General features: G+C 32.2%; 1 protein-coding gene across 2 annotated transcripts; it reads right to left on the minus strand.

The window, feature by feature from the left end:
• Positions 1 to 445: 445 nt before the first annotated feature.
• Positions 446 to 17,299, minus strand: LOC114281184 (uncharacterized). Of its 2 annotated transcripts, XR_014343576.1 has the most exons (7): positions 17,015 to 17,299; positions 11,844 to 12,106; positions 9,878 to 10,088; positions 1,776 to 2,250; positions 1,002 to 1,085; positions 675 to 768; positions 446 to 570 (listed from the first exon to the last, which is right to left on the minus strand). XR_014343576.1 is itself a non-coding variant. In XM_082893591.1 (6 exons), the coding sequence occupies exons 1-5, from the start codon at positions 17,085 to 17,087 to the stop codon at positions 1,028 to 1,030; spliced, it is 1,080 nt and encodes a 359-aa protein (XP_082749717.1). In that variant the 5' UTR covers positions 17,088 to 17,299; the 3' UTR covers positions 446 to 768; positions 1,002 to 1,027. The 2 variants fall into 2 exon arrangements, 1 of the variants encoding a protein (XP_082749717.1); XM_082893591.1 differs by having other exon boundaries at positions 446 to 768.
• Between the last annotated feature and the right edge of the window lie 7,610 nt (positions 17,300 to 24,909).

Raw genomic sequence — 24,909 nt, forward strand, 5'->3', positions numbered from 1 at the left:
GATTTTTCATTTGGTATAATATGAAATCATACAATTAAGCAGGGACTGTCACAGTTTACATCAGTGAACTAGGAATAACCCAAAAAACCATGGGAGGGGTGAGATTCATTTCTCTTTTTCCTTTCAATCTCTCTCCTTCACCTTTGCCGCCAACCACTCTCTTTACCTCCATTCCTCTCCTTCAAAGTCATAAAAATATGTATGTATATATACAACAATGCAATCAATTAATCTCCAGCAGATTACATACAATTAATCTCTGATCAATTACATACATATATACATACACATACTGCAACAATCAATACATTCTATCCCGGGGCTGTCCTAGGCTATAAATCCAGTTCTAAAAATTAATATTAGAATTGCATGAATTTGTGGGGAGTTTTGTAGAATTTTGTTAGATTATCGAATGATTCCAATCCAATCCCACAGTGTCCCGTAGTTCAAGCATTAATTCAGACCAGTGATTTGTATTTCCAAACACTAAGAGGAACTATTAGTCCAGGGACAATCCAGGGATTTGTATCCCCCCTCCTCCAATCCAATCCCGACAAACATGGCCTAAAACTACAACACATTAATCGATAATGTAAGATGTGTCCCAAATATCAGATATATTACAGGAAAAAAAAGTTCAACATCCAACAAGAGAAAGGAGGCTTGATACATACCCAACAAGTAAATACAAAAATGGAATGAGCTTCTCACTAGAATATTGAACAAGGGATGGGCTTCATTAAAAGCAACAGCACAGCAACATGAAACCTGCAAAGTTTTCCAGAAAGAGTGTCGATTAATTCGACCAGACTACACGAAGCACCCAGGAAAGAGAATATATTTTATACATTCATGTCTTAGTGGTGTGTAGAAAACTAGGGGAAACTCAATCAGGACAGTCAACAATGCAATATAGAGAATGTTGTTGGATCATAACATCATTTTGTTAGGAGAGCGTTGGACATCCAGAAACAAAAATGAGATTGTTTCGTTTTGCCTACCAAAAAAATACAGACATTTGAGCTACTCATTGGGCAACTGAATAAGAAGGAATTTGACTTGAAGGCACCACAGCAACAGGCAACCTGCATAATCAGAAAGAATGAAACTCAATAAAGCAAAATTATATATACATATATATAAACAGATCTCAATTAAGCAAAATAAAAAAACAATCTTCATTAAAGTTTTTTTAAGAAATGACCAGAAATAACCAAGAAATCAAAGCAACCTCATACAGTAGTGCAAAAACTAATGCTCCATTTGTTTCAACTGAAAATATTTTTCCTATGTTTGGTTGCATCCTTAAAACTAATGTACTAGTGCTGGTGGAGATGGCGGAGGTAGTGGTGGTGGAATAGGTGGTGGAGGCAGTCGCAGTGGCAGAGGTGGAGGTGTGGGGGTGGGGTGGTATGGTGTAGGATGGTGTTAGTGGTGGTGTGGTGACATTGGCAAGTCTTTAGTCCAGAAAATGTTATTCTTTCAAAAATGAAAAACACTTTCCGCCCAAATAAGCTTGTTTCCCGTCATGGAAAACATTTTCCATCATACCAAATGCTAAAAAATGTTTTGCCCAAACAAACAGAGCACAATTATGAAACCATATGGAAATGAGCACAGAAGATGCAGCAGGGGTCACAGAAGTTGCTAAACATGACACAGTGAAACTCAAAAGCACAAATGTAAGTTGGAACATCATACCAGAGGGTCATAAACCGAAATAATGACATTGGTAAAAAAAAAAATTGTTTTGATCAATAAGGTACATTACTCACTGAGCATCAACCCGAGATTTCTTTTTAGCCTTCTTCTTGCGTCGTTTTCTTGTAGAACTTGAACCAACAGCCAGGGGTTGTCCGAGTGCTGGAGGCACAAAAACAATAGGAGGTGTAATTGTAATTGCCTCAGATGATGGTTCAAATTTAGGTTTCTTGAATTCATGGAAAGGCTGGTGAGCTGTTGGCACATAAGGCTGGTGCGTTGCTGGAATGTAAGGCTGGTGAGTTGCCGGAATAATGTTGAGTTGGCCCGACCAAGGGTATGGAATTGCAGTGTTTGGCGTGTTACTGATATACCCAGAAACTTCAATATCTTTCCCCTTATTCACAGGAATGGCTAAACTAGTTCCTGCTGTGCTCACTGCCACAGGATTAATGCCACTCTGGGTGGAGTCAACTTTATGCAACGCAGCATAAAGCTTGACTTTAGACTTGATGATCTCAGTGATGACAGTTCTTGAGTCGGAAGTACCTGCACAATAGTGTCAGCAAGTCAATCACACAACTTGGACTATATCGACTTACATGAAAAGAGAATATGTTGGCCTATCTCCAGGGAAGTGACACACTTTCCAATCATGCCCTAAAAACTTCAGTTTAGTTATGCACACCCTTCTCACCCAAAACAAAAGAAAAGAAAATAAAAGAAAATTAACAAATATAAGCAAATACCAATAAATGTATCATGTATGTAGTCTATTCTACGCAGGGGAAAAAAAAGCAGCAGCAAGTGGACCAGTCAAATGTCTATGCAGGAGTAACAAATTTCCATGTATCCACTCACAAACATAAAAGGAGTCAAGTGCTGATATACCAATGAGTGAAGTAACACTTGCTCATACCCTTGTACTTCTCACAGATTAGAATTATGCCAGTTTCCTGAAGCTCCCCATTAACTCCATTAGATGAGATTCAGTTTCCCCCAAATTTTATTTTATTTTTTGATAAATAAGCAAACTTTATTGAAAAAGCATCAAGACGATGCAAAGGATACAAAAACAAACCTAACAGCTAGCAGCAAACATAAGCCAAGACAGCACTAAACAGCAAGACACAGAGCAAACAAAACAGCTACTGAATCAAATCCTCTACAAAATCAACAAAAGTCAAAACATCAGGTCCACTGTCAACGATACCCAACTATGCAGCACAATGAACAAACACCACTCCAACCATGACACTGAATGCATCTCCTCCCAAAACACTCGCCTATTGTGCTCCAACCAAACTAGCCACATCAGACAATGGCCAGCCATCTTCCATACCTTCTGATGTCTCTTCGCAACCCTTCTCCCTGCCCAACTTTGTAACACTACCCTCACTGTCCATGGTTGAACCCAAGCCAAACCGAAGATAGCAACAATAAACATCCAAAGGTGTAAAGCAACCAGACAACAAATAAGCAAGTGATCCACCGTCTCTGCATCCCCACAACACATGCAACACCAGTTCACTAAAATATGCCCACGACGAATCAAATTATCAATCATCAAAATAAGCCTTAATGTTGCTGTCCACACAAAGAAAGCGACTTTGGATGGACAACCCACCACCCAAACACTCTTCTATGGGAACGACATCCCATTCCTTCCCATAAGCATATGGTAAAAAGAAGACACAGAAAATACCCATTTGGACTTCAGGCAATCCCATCTCAAAGAATCCTCCCCAACCCCTCCAAACCAAAGGCCGTACAAAAAGCCCAACAAATCCAGCAACTAGCCCACCTCCCAATCCTGCACTTCACGACGCAACCTAACATTCCACACCACCATGGCCTTGCACCTGAGCATAAGAAGCCACCGTTGCCTCCTGATCAATCACAATATAGAAAATCAACGGGAACATCACCTCCAATGCCATCTCTCCACACCACTTGTCCCTCCAAAAACGAACCCTATCCCCCATCCCTACCCTAAAACAAACTCTCTTCCAAAACTCCTCCCGGCCCAGTATTTTTAAAGGCGAAAAGCGAACCGAGGCGACAAGGTCTCCTAACGCCTAAGCGCGAGGCGACGAGGCGAGGCGAGGGCTTCATCGAATCAAGGCGACCAGAAAGAATATTTTTTTTAAATAAATGGTATAGACAAAAATATAAATATTTTCAAGAACCATCATGCAGTTATCATTCCAAATACTATCCAACAAGCAATTCAATGTTTCAGCATAAAGAAATTAAAGAACATATTTTAACAACATTAAAGAACATAAAGAAATTAAAATAGTTGAAATTAATTGAATTACTTGAATTAAAATAATTAATTGAATAACCAGGAAATTAATTGAATTAAAATAAACAATTTAATTGAATTAAACAAATTAATTGAATTAAAATAATTAATTGAATAACCAAGAAATTAAAATAACTAGGAAATTAATTGAATTAAATTAATTGAATTAAAATAAACAAATTAATTGAATAACCAAGAAATTAATTGAATTAATTGAAATTTTAACACAGAAGAAAAAAAATAATTGAATTAATTGAAAAAAAATTAAAGATAAAATAATTGAATTAATTTTAAAAATTAATTTTTGCGAATTAAAAATTAATTTTAAAAAATAATTGAATTAATTTTAACACAGGGTTCGACTGTCTTCTTCAAGTCGAAGAAAAAAATGAACAAAGAAGAACATGTGAAGTCGAAGGGAAGAACAGGGGGAAAGAAGGGGGGGGGGGGAGGGGGTTCCGTCAGTGAACAAAAGAGAAAGGAAGAAGAAGAAGAAGAAGAAGAAGAAAGGAAGAAGAAGGAACTCACCTCAGAACGACGTCCGAAGAAGGAAGAAGAAGACCCAGAAGACCCAGATGTCGACGAACGAAGTCGATCTAGGGTTTGGACTTCTTATTTACTAATTAACTTTGTCAATAAAGGGCCCAGATGATTCGAACGAAGTCGATGAAGGGCCCAGATGGTTCAAACTAAAATCAGGCAAAAATATGATGAAGCGTCGCTTCGTTTCGCCTCCCGCTTCATCGCCTAAGCCTCGCTTCAGTTGCTTCTCCATCACCTCACCATTTCGCCTCGCCTCAGTGTGCATGAAGCGCTAAAGCCTCGCCTCGCCTCGCTTAGGCTAGCCTCTGATAACATTGTCCCGGCCCAACCAAATTTCTTTCCACAAACTCTGCCCATGCGACTGTTTAACCTCCCCACTACTCCAATCCCCCCATCCCAAACCACATTTAGCCCTCCTCTCCCCCAACTTTCCTCCACAACCGCTCCCTCTCTACCTCAAACTGCCATAACCACTTCTCCAAAAGAGCCAAATTAAATGAAATCAAACTCCGAATCCCAAACACCCCCCCCTCCCCCCCCCCCCAAAAAAAAAAAAAAAAAAAAAATCATCTTAGGAGAACAAATCTGATCCCATGCTACTACATGGTAATGAAAAGACTCATACCCTCCACCCCATAAGAAATCCGTCTATACTCTAACCGCTTTACAACAGACACAGGAATGACATGAACTAGCATGAAATAAGTCGGAATGATCAAGAGGACACTCTTTATCAGTGTAACTTGCCCCCCTTTAGATAGATATTGCCATTTCCAGCATGCCAAACGTCACTGCACCCTACCCACCACCCCATCCCACACCCCTTTTGCCTTATACGAAGCACCCAAAGGTAACCCCAGATAAGTTGTAGGTAATACTGCCACTTTGCACCCCAAAATCACAGCCAATATCGATATACGTGCCACTGAACCAACCGGAATCATCTCGGACTTTCCCAGATTTACCCGAAGCAACGAAACGGCCTCAAAGCATAATAGAACACACCTCAAATATCCAATCTAACCATCCTCCGCTCCACAAAAAATGAGAGCATCATTCGCATAAAACAAATGAAACACCACCAAGCTAGTATTCTGATCCATGCCCACCTCGAAACCCGTCAACAAACCCCTCTGAACCGCATTGGATAGCAAACACCCTAAAGCCTGCATAATCAAAATAAACAATAATGGAGACAAAGGATCTCCCTGCCGCAAACCACTATAAGTCGGGAAAAATCCTGCTGGCGTCCCATTTACTAGGACAGCCATTCCAATAGTAGATATACAAAACTGAATCCACCTCCTCCACAACTCCCCAAATCCCATTCTCTCCAGCATATACATCAAGAACCTCCAGTTCACATTATCATATGCCTTTTCAATATTTAACTTGCAAATAATGCCTGCTTGCCCCTGCCGAATCCACGAGTCAACACACTCATTTACTACCAACACAACATCCAAATTCTGACGCCCACCCGCAAAGCCACTATGGGACTCTAACACCACCCCCTCAAAGACCCCCCACAATCTATTAGCCAAAAGCTTGTACACTTCCTAACAAGCTGATGGGTCGAAAATCCCTAATGTCCTCAGCCCCTCTATTCTTTGGAATTAAAGCTATGAAAGTTGCATTAAGACTCCTCTCAAACTACCATGTCTGATAAAACTGAGCAAACATAGCCAACACATCTGTCTTTACCACTCCCCAACACTATTGGAAGAAGAGCATAGTAAAACCATTAAGAACTAGTGCCTTGTCCCCAGACATTTTCTGCAAAGCCCCTAAAACATCCTCCTCTAAAAATGGCCTTTCCAGCATCTGCCTATTTGCCTTTGAAATAGCATCAAACTGAACACCATCCAACCCCGGCCTGCAAGTCCCTCATTCTCCCGAAATAGGTGCTGATAAAAACTCACCATACCATCCCTCACCTCCTCTTCTAACAATAACACCACACCATTAACACGCATCTTCCCAATCTGATTCACCCAACGATGAGTGTTCGCCATACGGTGAAAAAATTTTGCATTTCAATCCCCATCTTTCAACCACAAGCATCTGAATCTCTGTCGATAACTAACCTCCTCCACGTGAACAACATGACCATACTCCTTTCTTGCCCCTTCCCGGGCCGCCACATCCTCCTCAATCAAGCTACCCTCAACTTCCTTCTCATCCAACCCCTACAACACCGCCAAAATAGTCTTCTAAGTTTCCAACCAACCAAATACCTCCTTGTTCCACCTTCGTAAATCAAACTTGAGAAGCTTTAATTTTTTAGCCAACCTACTACTAGGATCTCCCATCATGTAGTAACCTTCCCACTACGACCAAACTGTATCCACAAAACCTTCTGACTGCAACCACATATTTTCAAACTGAAATGGCATTGGTCCACTCCGAACCCCACCACTGTCCAACAACACAAGCCAATGATCTAAAACAGGACACTTCAATCTTTGCTGAACCACCTGAGAGAAGTGCTCCTCCCAATCCCCATAAATCAAAAAACGATCAAGGCCAGAGAACACCCGGCCCCCAAGCGAAGTGAAGCTACCTCCTTGCATCAGCAAATCAATGAACTCCAGGTCATCAATCAACGATGAAAAACCAACATTGATCCCACTGAAGGACCCAATCCCACCTTCTCCTCCGGCCGACGCACCACATTGAAGTCACCCCCTACACAAAATGGCGCCGACCACCGAAAAGCAATACTCTGTAACTCTTCCCAAGAGAGAGCCCGCTTTGACTCCCTCACCGGCCCATAAACTCCCGTAAACACCTACTGGAAATCATCCCCAATGCAACAAAAAAGGGAGAAAAAAAAACACTTAAAAAGTTCATTAAACTTTATTATATTTTTCCGTGTCTTGGAAAAGTTTAAAAGCAAGAAAAAAAAAAGTATAAAAGAAAAAGAAGATTTCTTGTACCATTACCTCCCCCCACTATTGAGGCACTGTTGAGGGAATTAATATTCACTTCTCTAAGAATTAAACCCTCTTCCTTTTTTCCTCAAGAAATTTTTCAGTAAACATGTTGTGCAAGAGTTATTGCACTATTTTGACATCTTCAAAGGCTTCCTTACCACAGTAGTATTAAGATAGCATCATGGCACATTTATGTTGTCGCTTTGTTGAATAATGTGTATATAACTAATTATACATATAATATAGATAGATATATATATAGAGAGAGAGAATGGTATAATTTGTTTGAAACTGTCCAAAGCGTTTCATGGCCGCTTACAACGTGTCTCACTACCTCTAACTTCCTAACTTCTTCCAGCACACTTCACCATTCAAACTGTTTATTGATCATTCCAACATAACAAAAGGTCTTCCTTTAGTCAGGAATGGGGCTAGGTGAAGGCTCTCTATGAAATACCCAAAAAATTCTTTGCAGGGAGTGGGCTAAAAAGGAAAGAAAAAATAGATAAATAAAAAAAAGTGGACGAGTCAGGTGCCTATAGCCACTTGGTTGTAGATTTTTAAGTTGCTTATAGATTCCACTTCAGATTTTAGGGGGAACCCCCAAAAAATTAAAAAAAACGAAACTTTATGGGTCTAAAATTTGATTTTGGAGATGCTGTAAATAAATATAATATATATTCCCTTTTTTTCAGCTTTTTTTTGCAAAAGTGGACAAGAAATTAACTTTTTAGACAGCCTAAACAAACACTCAAGTTAACGGATAATTAGCTTTTCTAAAAAGAGATTTAGCTTTGGAAAAGCTGAAAGCTAAAGTTGATTTTATTGTTTCAACCACTTCTTTCTTTTTTCTTTTTCCTTTTTTTTAAAATTCATGGAGATGGAAGCAAGCAGTTTGTTGTAATTTAGTAAATCAATTGTCTCGATAGTAAGCACTCTTGCTAAAAAGGAACAAAAGTAGAGAAGTGGAAATGGTGAGAAGGATCAAGAAGAAAACATGGTAACCAGAATAGAGTTCTATTAGGATCATTCATCAGCTCTTCACTAAGAAGTGTCATTTTATCACAAGTAATTGGACCTCTAGGGTGCTCTCAAATAATAGATCATTTATTAAATGAATAATGTTATATGCACCAATTGATGATGTGGCATAATTTAAGAGATTTTGGTATTTATATAATGAGGGGTCAATAATAATGCCGTAACATATGTTGATACACTAGTTATTACACTAATTGGTGCATGTAGCACCACCGTTATTATATAGCATAAATTAGTAAACCAATTGCGTCATCTACTTACAATTGTGAAAAATGACCTACTTAAATGACACCTCGCCCCCCCCCCCCCCCAAAAAAAAAAAAAAAAAAAAAAAAAACCTTCTTTATGCAATCTTCAAATCTCATAATGGATTTGATGCATAATATAAAAAGCTCAAAGAATGCTAAATTCAAAGAAGCAGTGATATTTGGATATTGGCATAATTTCAAAGAGAAATTGATAGGATTCTTATATAATTATATTTCTAGTATTATTAGAATCTTATTGTATGGTTATTTTCATGTTTTCTAAGATTTTTAGGTCAGGGATATTTAGGTAATTTTGATATTTGCTTACATGGGCTATAGGGGTCTCCCATGGGTTGTCTTGTGTAATTGGTTTTTATTTATATTTCTTATTCAGTCTTAAATTGATTTTGGAAGTCAAAGTAGTTTAGTAATTTCTTTTTTTTATTCTAGTTGGTTTAGAAAGTCTTCTAATTCTATATAAAGTCATGTAATACTTATAATTTAATAGAGTTAATATTTTATAGAATTTTCAGAGCTTTTGAAACCTCTTTTGGGTTTGTGTGATGCAACCCTACCCTAGGTGTGATTCCCAAGCCTCTAGGAGTGATTCCTAGAACTATCTTCTTCTTTTCCTTTCTTTGTTAAATTTCAGCTCTTTCACAGTCCAAATACTGTTCGCGAATCACTGTCCACAGCCTCTTAACAGCCCCCAAAAATAGTGCCACAATCTCATCTTTTCGTACTCAAAACTCTTACCCCTTTATTGCCCTAAACCCTAAACCCTTTAAACCCCTATATGCTGATTACAATTTCAGCCATAAAACCCAATTAAAATCAGCCCCCAAAAAGCACACTGTTGCTGCTGTCGTTACTCAATCTACATCAGGATTCTGTTTAAGTTAATCAATTAGGTGAACCAAAAAACAAATAAACAAATAACTGATATATAAAGCTAATATGTACACAGAAGTATGCACTATACTGCCCACATAACCACTCAAAAATACATATACGAAGAGAAAGACAAGCTCACAGATAGACAATCCATATATCTATGTATTCTGAGCAATGATTTGTATACAAAGACAGAGAAGGGATACCCAAAATTGACAGGATAACAGCCCGTGCTGCCAACTGTTCAGCCTCTTTCTTGTTTTTGCCTGCCTCGCCAGTGTAAGTCACACCATCGAACACCAAGGAAGATACAAAAACTGGAAGCAACCCCTCTGACCGAATTGTGTTATAAGTGGGTTTCTCCAGATGCATCTTGACTGCATATTCATTGAGGATAGACTTGCAGAAGACTGTATCCTGGACAAATGACAAGAGAAGGCAGAAAAGGAGGAAAATGATTCAAACAGTGGCTAAAAAAGAAGAAAGAAAGACGAAGAAACTTGAACGTCATAAAAATGAAAAATATAGCCCCAGTCAATGAAAAATATCTGATTGATTCCACTGAAAAATATAGCACCAACACCAACCCTTCCTTGAGCACCAATCAATACATTGAAAATTACACATCTCAAGTTCCATTCATTCCTAGAGCTATTACAAGTAAAAAATATAACAAATCCAAATAAAGAAGCAATACAGACCATAATTGAAGTTTTGTTACAATCATAGAACCAAACAGAAGCCAGTATAATTGTAAACATCAGAATTTAGCAACAAAATTCTAAGGTGACTACAATCAGCCACTTATCTCAACATTTGCAAATATTCTATCTTACTAGTAGGAAACTTGATAAGACTTTTTTTTCTTAATAAGTAATAATGTTCTCAAGGCAATATTGGCAGCAAAATAACAAAAAAACGGGGACATAGGTATGTCCCTCCAAGTCCCATGCCACTTGGTGAATAAAGAAACTAATTTTTCGATAAATAATAAGCGAATAGAGAAACAACACGATTGGATAGGGAAGGTGAGTAAATTATGAAACTTTTTACAGTAGACAAACCTTTTTATCTCAAAGCACCCTGAAGTAAGAGTGAATGAACTCCACATTTCAAGGCTAACGCCTTGTCAGGCAGTGGCAAATCTGTAAAGCAAGAACATTTTCCTTAAATTGATACCATTCAGGGTACCGTTTATCTCACCCGGAACAGCCCCTACACTTTCATTATTTCCGGTTTAATTACTCCCAAACCCTTACCACTTTAATATCATGTTGCAGCCCTTAGAAAACTTGTATTTACTAACCATTCAGCCACAAAAATCAACTGCAATAGCCCATAAATGCTGCTCTACATCAGATTTGGTCGAGCTAGTAAGAATTTTAATCACACTCATCCTGGATCATGCTTTGCCTTGCAACAAACATTGACATACAGGTTCAACAATTTAATTGAACAATGACTTGGTTCTATAGGGCTCATTATGAAATATATTTCGATCAGAAGTCAAACAAGAAAACCACTCGAAAAGGCTATGTTCTGCCTACAAGTAGTTGAACCTAGCACTTGAGGATATGCATGTAGAAAGTGATTCAGCCATTTCTCATCGAATTATCAGATGTAAAAAGAACAATCAAAACAAGATAAATGATAAGGTTCCAATAATGTGACTATCAAAGACGATGACATGAGAATAAACAAATAATAAATAGACATACTAGGTCCCATAAATTAACCTAGGGTCCTAGGACCTCTTATTTTCTTCCAGCGATGACTATATTATCCAACCAGAATGTGATAGGTTGGGCAGAACCTAGATTTCATAATTCACAATTCTTTTGAGACCTTGTTCAGTGGGATAGAGAAGAAATGTATTAAAAAAAAATCCAATTAGGTAATAACTAAAACTAAATCAAAACGAAGCCAAAATTCAAAATTTGAGTGGCAAGAACTTATAGGTAAAAACCATAAAAGAGAACATTTTCTAAAGACATGAAAGCCTCAAGCTACCAAGCCAATTAATCCTTTTAAAATAACAAAGCAAAACTTGAACTAGTGAGTTGAAAAGAGAATGAACCATTGTGTAACACAACACTTCCTTTCACTAAGCAGTAATATTAAAATAAAACCTAACTTAGTAAGTTGAAAATTGAAATCATGCATGCCACAAACCTCACGAATAAGTGGAGATCCTTCCTCTTTTATCTTCTGTGTTATACCATCCAAAGCCACCCTGGCAACATCTTGCTCTGCAGCCTTTCGATGTAAAAATACATGATGAGATGTATATGATGCTCCATCCACCCAGACAGTGGACCTAAACCTCGGCTCATGTTGAACTCCTTCATTAATTGTTTGATAAACTGGGAGTGGTATGGATGATTTTTGAGTGTACTCTTGCAAACGGTTCTTGTACATTAAAAGTTCCGGAAGATCTAGCAATATTAAGGAAAATATATTATCACAAAATGCACTTCAAGCTCCCAATGAATAATTTATTTTCAAGTATTGTCATCTGTAAACTAATCTCAAAAAGTGCATGATCAAGAAATTAGAACCTTTCAAGTACAACGATGAGCAACCATGTGGAAAATTTTTTGTCATTCACACAACAGCTCTAAGGAAGTCCAGCTAAGTAACCCAGAACCGTTTGCTTAGGGCTGCACACGGTTTGCTTGGGTCAGGTCGGGTTTACCCCTGAACCGTCAACTGGCTGGCAACATTCGGATGGAGAAAATGTCAACCGGTTTCAACATAAACCCCTTTTGAAACCGTCTGCTTATGCTATTCGGTTTCACAGTCAGTATAGGTTCGAGTATCGGGTTGGACCTTAACTCAAATGCAACTAAGAATCTCATAGATCTACCAATTTGGTAAACAAGAATGGAAAAAAACAAAAAAAATTTGAAACAAATTTATCACTTTCCTTCAGCATAGATCTATTAATTTGGTAAACACAAATAAAAGAAAATCAAAAAATTTGAAACAAGATCTCATAATCTAATATTACATTTAGGGATTTTGTTGGACTTTAAGAAGATCATGGTCAAGGGTCGCTTAAAGCCTCAAATATCAGAGGTACTTACTGGATGAAGAAGATCTAAGCAATCTCCGGCAGCAAAGTGCTTTGCTATTTTTTTGAAGTGAAAATAATCAATAAGTCCTATTTTGGTCGTAAGATTACTATTGAGTCCTATCCTATCAGGTGTCAATATGGACAACTAAGTCTTATTTTTCATAACATATTTTCAAAATATTTAGGGGTTGTTTGGGGTGTCCTAAATAAGTGCACTTTTTTGACTTTTTATGAAATATGGGTTGGGTTTGAAATGATGTGATAGAGAGGTGATGTGACTTAAATAAGATGATGTGACTTAAATAAGATGATGTAACTTAAATAGGATAGTGACTTTTTGACTTTTTGGATTTTTTTGAGGATGCCAAACTTGGCCTTATTGTTCCATAATAGTGGATGTTATCTCAATTTTACCCCCATTTAATATGAACAAGAATTTCATAAATATTTTTAATTTAAGTAAAATAATATTTTTTAATTGAAAAAATTATGATATTGTATTAAAAGAAATTATAAACCACAATGAAAAAATTATCAATAAATTTTATATCGTTTTGAAAATTACTATTGAGTTATATCAAATTTCAATATTAACAAATAAGTCATAATTTTTTTAATTTTATACATTGTTATAAAAAAATTCAATTGTTCATAATAGTATATTTTATTTTCATTTTATCTTTCTCATTAAAATATGAACCAAAAAAATCATAAATAATTTTAATTTATTTAAATTTTATAATTAAATTATTTTTAATTGTTCAAATTAAATGAATTTTCATAAACAAAAGCATAAGTATAAGATTCATCAACTATCTCATGCATTGAGAAATATATAAAATTTTCATAGTACTATTTTTCATAGCTCTTTGTAATTTAGCCTTTTAGATTTTTTACACTTAAAAAAATCATAATTTGGAATAATATTTTATACTATACTTGTTTCGATCCAACTGTTGTTTATGATTTTTGCTAAATTAAGTTAAAATTATTTATAAAATTGTTGTTCATATTAAATAAAAAGGATAAAATTGGGATAAGATACAATATTATAGAGTAATAAATCTTTTGGGAACCTTTTATCACAAATAGGACTTAGTTGTCCATATTGAAATTTGTTAGGACTCAATAGTAATCTTAAGAGCAAAATAGTACTTATTGGTCATTTTTTCTTTTTTTGAATTTCAATTTGCAAAAGAATGGGCTGTGGCTGATAATAAATTATAAAGATTGTAAAGTGTAAAAATGAACTTAAGACCAAAAACAGTGCCTACTGGGCTAGGGTTTGAGAAAAAACAAAATCGGAGAGAGAGAGTTTGACCAAAATGGGTTGGAAAGATAAAAGGTGTAATATGATATTCCCCAGGAAACATACCACGTCGTAAAATAGATTAATTTATCATAACATGTAGTTGGTTCGGGTATTGCAATTTAGTGCACAATCAACCCGAAATCCGACCGATAACTCGAATTATTTAATTCTTTGGTCCTGCAGCCGACCGCTGCAAAGTGTGAAACCGTCCATTGCAGTGTTTAGTGGGTCAGGTTTGGTCAAGTCCATCGGGTGATCTGTTCTGTGCACAGCCCTAGTTTTTATGCACAACTAATTGCACAAAATTCAATTTAAAAATAAATGGAAGGTTCAAAGTTGGCACATAGTATGAAAACCATAGTACAATACACAAAAGAACTAAAAACTATAGACGGGTGAGCAATCTACAAATAATTAAGGTTCTAAATGCAAATTCTGTAGGATCTATTTCAAAAAGCTACATAATTTATTGGATAATTTATACCCATGATCCTTGTAATTTGCCTTTTGTTTCAAATTAATCCTTGTAGTTTTGATTGTATCAACTTTGTCACTTAATCTTTCATATTGTGTCAATTTAGTCCAATTGATAACATTTGGTAAGAAATTGGACATAAATTAAGAACAAAATGGTCCATTTAAAAGGGAATTGATTATTTTGAATTGAATGTCAACCCCTCAAAACTTTGAGGAGAGTGAATGAACTATTTTACCCCTTGATTTCAGTTCAATTTCTAAAGATTGTCACAATGTGAAAAAATCAAGGGTGAAATTGATGCAATTAGAATTTAGAACTACAATGGCCAAATTGACACGAGGTAAACTACGATGACTAAGGATGTAATTTTCCCCTAATTTTATTGAATCTTTTCCTTTAAGAGGAGTGGTTCAACCACTAGGCAAGTTAGGTTCTTGCCCAAGGCCCTGCATAGAGGAAGGCCCTACATTTTATACTTCATAGAAATCAAAACATACCACTTTCTCCATAAAAACAATAAGGTTCCGTTTGATTAGAAAGAAAATTTGGTAGAAAGTGAAAGTAAAAGAAAATGAAATAAAAGAAAAAAAATAGAAAAGAAAATATATTTTCTTGCACGTATTTGATTAAGATAAAAAATCTATAAGAAAAAGATAGAAAAATTTAAAAATTTAGTTATAGATAATTCACACATTCAATTTTTCTTGTGTTTTCTTGTGTTTTCTTGTAAGAAATAAAAAAAAAAATAGTTACAATGTTGATAGGGGTTGTACAAGAAAATTAGTTTTCTCATACTTTCCACCACTTTCAAGTTAAACAAACTCATAAAAGTTAAGGTAGCGTTTAGTGGAGTTTTCTAAATATGATTTGATAATAGAGTTGTATTTTGAATTTATAAGTTTGGGAATTATGATTTAAGTGTAAAAAATTTGTTTCGTTATGAGTTTTGAAAAGAGTTTTGAATTGAATTTTGAAGGGAGTTTTGAGTTTTTGAAATTAGAAAAGTTATTTGATTCAAAAACTTACAACTTATAACCAAACACACAAGTTAAAATTCTATTCAAAACTCATAAAAATCAAAAAAAGTTCCGAAAATATTTTTTATTTACAATATAAAAATAACATGTGTCAAAAAAAAAAAATTAAAACCGAACACTGTTCCGGTCAACTGGCCGGACATCCGGAGGGATGTCCGGGAGGACAACCGAATTAACCAAATTTTCCCACCTGAAAAAGAATTTTCAAAAGTGGGTGTGAAATTATAATTTGAAAACTCAAAACAAACACCACACTCATGAAAGTGGGTGGAAATGTGTTTGGCAAACATAACCAAACACAACCTAATTTTTTTCTCTTTCGTTCACTTTCTATCTATTTCATTCTAAACAAACTGAGCTTTACGCTATGTTTGGATTGAGTGATTTGGAGAGAAAAGAAAAGAAATGGAAAGATATGCATTTCTCTTAGCTGTTTGGATAACTTTAGTGGAGAGAAATGGAAAGAAATTGAGAGAAATTGAGAGAAACTCATTTCTCTTATAAGCCTCATTTTCAATCTTCCCAAAAGTGGAGAGATTGGGAGAGAAAAGAAACCACTATTTTCATAATACCAATTTTGTCCCTATAAAAATAAAAGAAATAAAATGATTGAAAATATAAAAAGGTTATTTTGGTAATATTACATAAAATAATTTCTTTTCTTTTCTCTTAATGAAATCTAACCAAATAAGAATGAGAGAAATCATAATCATTTCTTTCCTTTTATATCTTCCTTATACAAACAAAAATGAGAGAAATCACAATCATTTCTTTTCTTTTCTTTTCTTTTATTACTTAAGTAATCATTTCTTTTCTTTTCTCTCCTACGTTCCCAAACACAGTGTTAGGCAAAAAGTTATATAATTTCCCAAATGCATACATTGTTTACAAATTCTTATGTCACAACAACAACAACAAAAACAAAAAAAAGATTAAACAGGTGAGCTATAATTTCAACTAAAAATGATATGTTACCACAACGTGAATATAAAACTAAATTAGTAATTTTGCGTCTAAAATTAGAGAAATTAATTTTAAATAAGAATCACAATTTAAAAACTTATTGCTTATAAAGGGCCTCAAATTTTTCGCTTTGACCCTCAAATAATATTGAGCTACCTCTGCCATTACAAAACGACGATCAAATTATAAACCCTAGCATAGTCAATACCAACACCATTTTCACAAACAAAAACGAGAAACAAATAAACAAAACCATAGCAAACCAACAAAAAATCCTAAATAAAACATTTAAAAGACAAACAATGTACTAAAATCAAAACTCCATCAACACAGAAAATACTAGTCCGGCTAGTTTCGGCACCAAGAAAATAACTTACGACATTAGATCCATGAATTTCTTTCATTTTCTTATCTGGTATTTTCTCAGCAATCAAACAAATCGATTAGTAGAAACAGAATATAGAGATGAGGGCTTACTACTGTTGGAGGGAGCTGGAGGTTGATGCGCTTCGAGTTGGGGCTCTAGCGACTCGGCACTTTGTTCAGCCATGATTGAAGTGAAGCCCAGAAGAGAGAGAAAGAGAGAAGTCACACCAATTTCACTGTGAAAGTTGGTTGCGTAACTTGCGTTGCCGAACAGACTTCTTCGCCGTTTAGGGCTTCACTGCCACTTTTTAATGCTTTGTTTGGTTGTTTTGTCTTGGGGTTGTGAACCGACTGACTTTGTTCAGGTATGTTTTTGCTACTTGCAGCCCCAATTTTTGGTACAATTCTTATTTATTAACTTATATATCTATTACACAATCTTTGGGTATGTTTGGTTTGTGTTTGAGAGATGTGTTTTAGAGATAAAAAGTACGAAAAGTTGTTTGGTTTGGTTTTTTTCAAAAGATGTTTTGAAAAATTATTTTGAGAGAGAGTTTTGAAAAAAGTGATTGATTTGATGTGTGTGAGAGACAGATTTGTTTGGAAAACTTGTTTGGTTTACAAGTTTTGAGAAATTTTTTTGAGAAAATTTGTTTAGTTTCATTACTTTTAAAAACTTATTTGTAGAGAAAATTTCTCAAAATTTTTTCCGAAATTCAAACCAAACGAACCCTTTAATTCTATAGCCATGTTTAATAGAGCGAATTGGGATCCTCCCCGTCATTTCGGTCCTTCATTCCCTCCTTGCAGGGCCTTCGGGTCCACTTTGAGGCCTAATTTTGATAATCCGAACCGTTCATATTTTTAGATTTATTCAGTATATCATACCTGTAAAAAATCAAGTTGATCGAATATCATAAAGTATGTGTTCGAAAAACTGTTTATTAAAAAATAGTTTGTAGTCCCAATTTTCTGAACGCATACTTTCTGATATCCGATCAACTTGATTTTTTACAGGTATAATATACTGAATAAATCTAAAAATATGAACGGTTCGGATTGTCAAAACTGGGCCTCAAAGTGGACCCGAAGGCCCCTGCAAGGAGGGAATGAAGGAGGGGCTCAAGGAGGGAATCTGGACTCTAATAGAGCTTATAAGCTGTTTATTTGAACTTTTAGCTTAATTTAAGTTAAAATATTATATTTGGTGCAGTTTAAATTAATCAACTTATAACTTAAATCAAGCTATTTCTCAGCTTATCTCAAAAGATGGTCAGGGGGTGCTTAAATTTTTTACTTCAGTACACAGCTGGTGCGGGGGCCTAAAATTACTTAAATGCCCTTGTCAATACCCAAATATTAATATTAATTAATATTAATTAAAAAAATAAAAATTGTATATTTCTGAAGAAAAATAAAAAAATCAATATTAATTGAAAAATAAATATTAATTGGTATTAATTATTAATAAATTCATATTGTACATTTTTATATTAATTAAAAAATAAAAAATTGTATATTTCTGAAGAAAAATAAAAAAAAATCAATATTAATTAAAAAAATAAATATTAATTGGTATTAATTATTAATAAATTAATATTGTATACTTTTGTAATGAATTAATTATTAATTAATACTAATTAATAACAATTGTTGATTATTAATATTAATTGATACTAATAAAAATTAAATATTAATATTAGAGTAATGCTAGAGACCCCAAACATTCTACCAAAAGTTTTACCAAATATCTCACATGAGTGTGGGACCCACACAATGTGGGTCCCATGTGGGTCCCACACCCATGTGAGACATTTGGTAAAACTTTTTGTAAAATTTTTGGGGCCTCTAGCATTTTTGTTAATTATTAATATATACTAATTAATAATTTTAGTATTAATTGAGACTTAAGGGTTGGTTTGGGATGTCCTAAAAAAGTGCACTTTTTGACTTATTGATGGGTTTGGGTTGGGTTTGGGTTGGGTTTGATGTGATGTGTTAGAGAGGTGATGTGATTTAAATAAGATGATGTGACTTAAATAAGATAGTGACTTTTTGACTTTTTGGCTTATTTAGTACATGCCATACTAATTAATAATTTTAGTATTAATTGATACTAATTAAACAATTAATTGATACTAATTAATTTATAATAGAAAATAATTGTGACAATAATACTTCCATTACATTTTAGCAAATGTATCACCTTTTATATTAATTGATACTAATCAATACTAATTATATTAACTTTTATTAATGAAATATTTTTTTAAAATTAAAACTAAAAAAAATGACAAAATAATAATTTTTATATCATATAAGGGTAAATAGGACAATTATACAGTAAAAAATTATTTTACAACTTATTAACCAAATATTACTCTGCTGCTTAAATCATAATCTCACAGCTGCACCAAACAGGTTAACAGCTTATATTCATAGATATAAGTCATAATCTGTTAAGGTATAATCTATAATCACTTTTTCACAGTTCTAACAAACGGGGCAATATATTTTTTCATAAGAAGTTGTTTGACATGTGTTGCTTTAACACATCCTCTTATCTTTACATCTTATTAAAGTTACATTTACTTATTTGAATTGCATCATCTCTTTATTATTTTACATATCTTATCATAAAAATTTATAAAGAGTAATGCTAGAAACTCTAAATATTTTACTAAAAATTTGGTCAAATGTCTTATATAGGTGTACCACACAATGTGAGTCTCATATAAATCCCACACCCATGTAAAATATTTAGTAAAATTTTTGAGATCTCTAATATTTTTAATTTACAAAATATATTACCATCCCAAATAAACCTAAATAAAAAAATAAAGAAATAAACAATACCCAAAACAATGCTCCCCTCCTGGCTAGGGACATTAATCCGATCACCGATTATGAGATCATTCAACCCTACGCCACTGCAGTGGTCATACATACACTTGATATTTAAATATGCGATAAATTATATAATTTTTTTTTTATTTGTTATAAAGATAAATTATAAATATATATCGATATTTGCTTAAAATATATCTCGTATAGTTTTAAAAATTAAATCGCCTCTCTTTATATTTTAATTACATAATAAATTATTTATTTTATTAATAAATTATTTAATCAATTAATAATTTTTGATGATATCACATATTTTAATTAACAATTTTAATAATTTGTTGTTGTATATAAGAGAGTAATTGTAATTTTTTTTACTAATTCTATTAAATAAAAAATTCTAACAATAGAGTATTTATAATTTTTAAAGTTACTGAAAGTAATTCGTATTTTAGGCAAATTTCAATACCTGACTTTTTTATACTATATAACTAGTGGTAACTCGTGCTATGCACGGAACTTTATAAATTAAAAAACAAATCATTATAAATATGTTGAAGTAATTTAATATTTTATCTGGTGGAATATATAAAATTTATAAGTTAATTTTTATATCTATAACTTTTTTAATTTGTACTTTAAAAAAAATAAAAATATATATATGTCTATAAAAAATGCTTGGGACCCCCACAACCCCTTTGGATTTCACCCACTCATGTATGTATAAGACCCACTCATGTATGTGTAAAACCTACTCATGTATGCGTAAGGTCTACACCATCAATAATTGAGATTCAAATGGGCTTATGCGGGTCTCCAAAAAATGGGGTCTCAATCATTGTTGTAAATCTATTTAGTGCAATTTTGATAATTTGTAATTAAAAAAAAAAGTTAAGCCTAATTAAATGAGGTTATATGAGTTATGATATACCTCTTTTTATTATGAAAATAGATAAATTTAAAAATTATAATAAAGACAAATATACAATTTTATTATTAAATGTGAAGTGAAGTGATATTTAACAATAATTGATATGATGTTTCTGTTATTAATCCAATAATTTAAGTTACATTTCTTTTGATTTTAATTTTATAACTAAAAATACAATATGAATATAACACACGAATTTCTAGTCTTTAAAAATAAAAAAGTTTTAGAATATTTCCAACCTTTCATCATTTTCTTTTAATTTTTTTTAATCTAATTTGATTTTAAATTTTGCTATGAATTACATTAACTTTTTCATTAAATTATTATCAATTTTTAAAAGAATTTTCATTCTTATCCCAATTTTTTTTTTCTTTTCATCAATTTTGATGAAAAAAATAACGCTTCATCTTTTTAAATTTTTATCAAATTATAATTCGATAAAAAAAATATTAATGGTTGAAGATTTTCTTAATTAGAATTATAGTGAAATAACATCTTGAAATAGTGAAAGTTTGAGTATGTAATTAGTTGAAATGTATAATTTGATTAATTTTCTTCTCATAAATCTCACTAAAATCGAAACTGAAACCAAAACCAAACCAACAACAGAGAAAGAGAATCACACAGGAAAAAAAGTAAAATTACAGAACAAAAAAATTTATGAAGTGATATAATATTCCCCCCTACAACTTAGTCTTCACCACACCTAATCCGTCAGCTCCTCCGTCAGTGCCTGCGAAGTCTAGGAGTTGGGATGACTAATCAAATTATTCTTTAAATAAGACTTAAAAATTGATTAATTTGTCTCATGAAGTGATTTAGAATTTTGATAGATATATATAAAAAAAATAGATAATTATATTATTAAATTATAATTCAAATTTTGATATTGTCATATCTTTTTGAGATCTATATCTAAATTCTTATCTTATTTATTTTTGTGTGGTTTCTATTTTTTTTCAATTTATTTAAGATGGAGTTGTGGATTTCTATTTTTTTAATTTAATTTATCTATAGTTTCTATTTATTTTTAATTATAATTATTTAGGTAAGTTATGATGTGAGTTTTATTCATTTAAAGTATGATAGTGTGAGATATTTTCAAATTAGATTTGTTTAGATAGATTTTAAAGATTTTTAAAATTTAAAATAGGATATTGAGAGGCAAAAGAAAGATTTCAACTGAATAAATAAAAATCATATTTATTAATTTTATCTATTTGTATATCTGATATTTATTTTTAGTTTTTGGGTTATGTAATAATATAATATATAAGATATAGATAAATTTCTACAATTCTCATGAAAAATATTATCTGATTTTTTGAGGGAGAGAAAAGAAATTCAAGTTATAATATTTTCTTTTGGAAATCGATGAGAGAAATTTCAATGCAGAGATTATGAAATATTTTTTTTATCTTTCCATTTAAAATCCATAAATTAAGGGATGATTATTATTTTCAAAATAATTAAATAGGTGTGTGAGAAGTTAAAACGGGGGGATAATTATTATTTTCAAAATAATTAAATAGGTGTGGGAGAAGTTGAAAATGGGTGATAATTATTATTTTCAAAATAATTAAATAGGTATGGGAGAAGTTGAAAATGATGTATATGAGAGAAGTCAAAAAGACTTGGGAAAATCAATAAATGCTAAAAAAAATTTAAAAAAAAAACAAAAAATTAGGAAATTAAGATTGAGGTATTAGAGCTCTCACAAAGCTTATGAGTTAAAAATCTCATTTTCCTTATATAATACTAGTCTATCACCCGTGCTATGCACAAGATAATTATACATATTTATATTTGTTTTAATTTTTTTAATATACAAATTCTTTTTTTTAGATTTTTTATAAAAATAATCTAACAATCTTATCACTAACCATAGTGTATGAGAGAAGTTGAAAAGGGTGCTAAAATAACTATGCACGGGTTGTATCTATAATTATTTGTATGAAGGGATTTTGACCAAAGCTCTCAAAAGACATGTGGATTGGAAAAAGGTAATAAATGCTGATCAGAAAATTTTAACCAAATCAATAATGCAGGTATGTGGAAAGGTATATAAATTGGAAAAAATTAATAAATGCTAATTAGGAGATTTTGACCAAATCAATAAATGTTGAGTTTTTTTTTTAAATTAAAAATTTTAAAAATTAAGATTAGGATATTAAAGCTCCCACGAGACTTAAGGGTTAGAAACCCCTTTTTCCTTATATATAGATATAGATAGATATAGATTATGTTATAATATAATATAATATATAAGATATAGATAGATTTCTACAATTCTCGTAAAAAATATTATCTGATTTTTTGAGGGAGAGAAAAGAAATTCAAGTTATAATATTTTCTTTTGGAAATCGATGAGAGAAATTTCAAAACAGAGATTATGAAATATTTTTGTTATCTTTCCATTTAAAATCCATAAATTAAGGGATAATTATTATTTTCAAAATAATTAAATAGGTGTGGGAGAAGTTAAAAAGGGGGGATAATTATTATTTCCAAAATAATTAAATAGGTATGGGAGAAGTTGAAAATGGGTGATAATTATTATTTCCAAAATAATTAAATAGGTATGGAAGAAGTTGAAAAGGATGTGTATGAGAGAAGTCAAAAAGACTTGGAAAAAATCAATAAATGTTAAATTTTTTTTTTAAATAAAAAAATTAGGAAACTAAGATTAAGGTATTGGAGTTCTCACAAAGCTTGTGAGTTAAAAATCTCATTTTCCTTATATAATACTAGACTATCACCCGTGCTATGCACGGGATAATTATAGATATTTATATTTGTTTTAGATTTTTTTTAATATATAAATTATGTTTTTTAAGATTTTTTATAAAAATAATTTAACAATCTTATCACTATCCATAGTGTATGGGAGAAGTTGAAAAGGGTACTGCAGTAATTATGCACGGGTTGTATCTATAATTATTTGTATGAGGGGATTTTAAATTCTGATCAGTAGATTTTGACCAAATCAATAAATGCAGCCATGTAGAAAGACATGTGGATTAGAAAAAGTTAATAAATGCTGATCAGGAGATTTTAACTAAATCAATAAATGCTGAGTTTTTTTTTTTTGAATAAAAAATTTAGAAAATTCAGATTGAGAGATTGGAGCTCCCATGCACGGATTGTGTTTACAATTATCTATATATGTGAATTGTGATTTTTAAATTATTCTTTTTAAATGTCTTCTTTTTTATAATATTTTGATAATATTCATGTGTTGGACTTTTCAAAAAATTAAATGTCTTTGTTTTATTTTATTATATTATATTAAAGTTTAATATTTTGATAATAATCATATGTGTTAGACTTTTCAAAAAAAAATTTATGCTTGTTCTTAATACATTAAAGTGTTATTATAAGGGATAATAATCGTATGTGTTGGGACATTTCAATGAATTCATATGTGTTGGATTTCAAAAAAAAAATTTATGGTTGTTCTTAATGCATTAAAGTGTTATTATAAGGATAAGACTTGGGAGTTGAGAGATGTTAATAAATGCTAAGATTTTTTATATTTTGATAATAATCATATGTGTTAGAATTTTCAAGAATTTTTTTTTATGCTTGTTCTTAATATATTAAAGTGTTATTATAAAGGATAATAATCATATTTGTTGGGACTTGTCAATGAATTCATATGTGTTGGATTTTAAAGAATTTTTTTTAGTGGTTGTTCTTAATGCATTAAAGTATTATTATGAGGATAAGACTTGGAAGTTGAGAGAAATTAATAATTGCTAAGATTTTTTTTTTAAATCAAAAAATCAGGAAATTTAGATTGAGAGATTGGAGCTCCCACAAGGCTTGGGGTTTAGAAACCCCTTTTTTCTTAATATATTTACAATTATCTATATATGTGAATTGCGATTTTTAAATATATTTTTTTTAAATGTCTTCTTTTTTTCCTTTTTTATATTATATTAAAGTTTAATATTTTGATAATAATCACATGTGTTGGACTTTTCAAGAAAATTTTTTTATGCTTGTTCTTAATGCATTAAAGTATTATTATAAGGGATAATAATCATATGTGTTGGGACTTTCCAAGGAATTCATATGTGTTGGATTTCAAAAAAAAAATTATGCTTGTTCTTAATGCATTAAAGTGTTATTATGAGGGTAAGACTTGGGGGCTGGAAAAAGTTAATAAATGCTAAGGTTTTTTTTTTAAATCAAGAAATTTAGATTGGGAGATTGGAAATCGATGAGA

The sequence above is a fragment of the Camellia sinensis genome, chromosome 1, assembly GCF_055761805.1.
Source record: "Camellia sinensis isolate YWXY chromosome 1, ASM5576180v1, whole genome shotgun sequence".
NCBI classification, from domain to species: domain Eukaryota; kingdom Viridiplantae; phylum Streptophyta; class Magnoliopsida; order Ericales; family Theaceae; genus Camellia; species Camellia sinensis.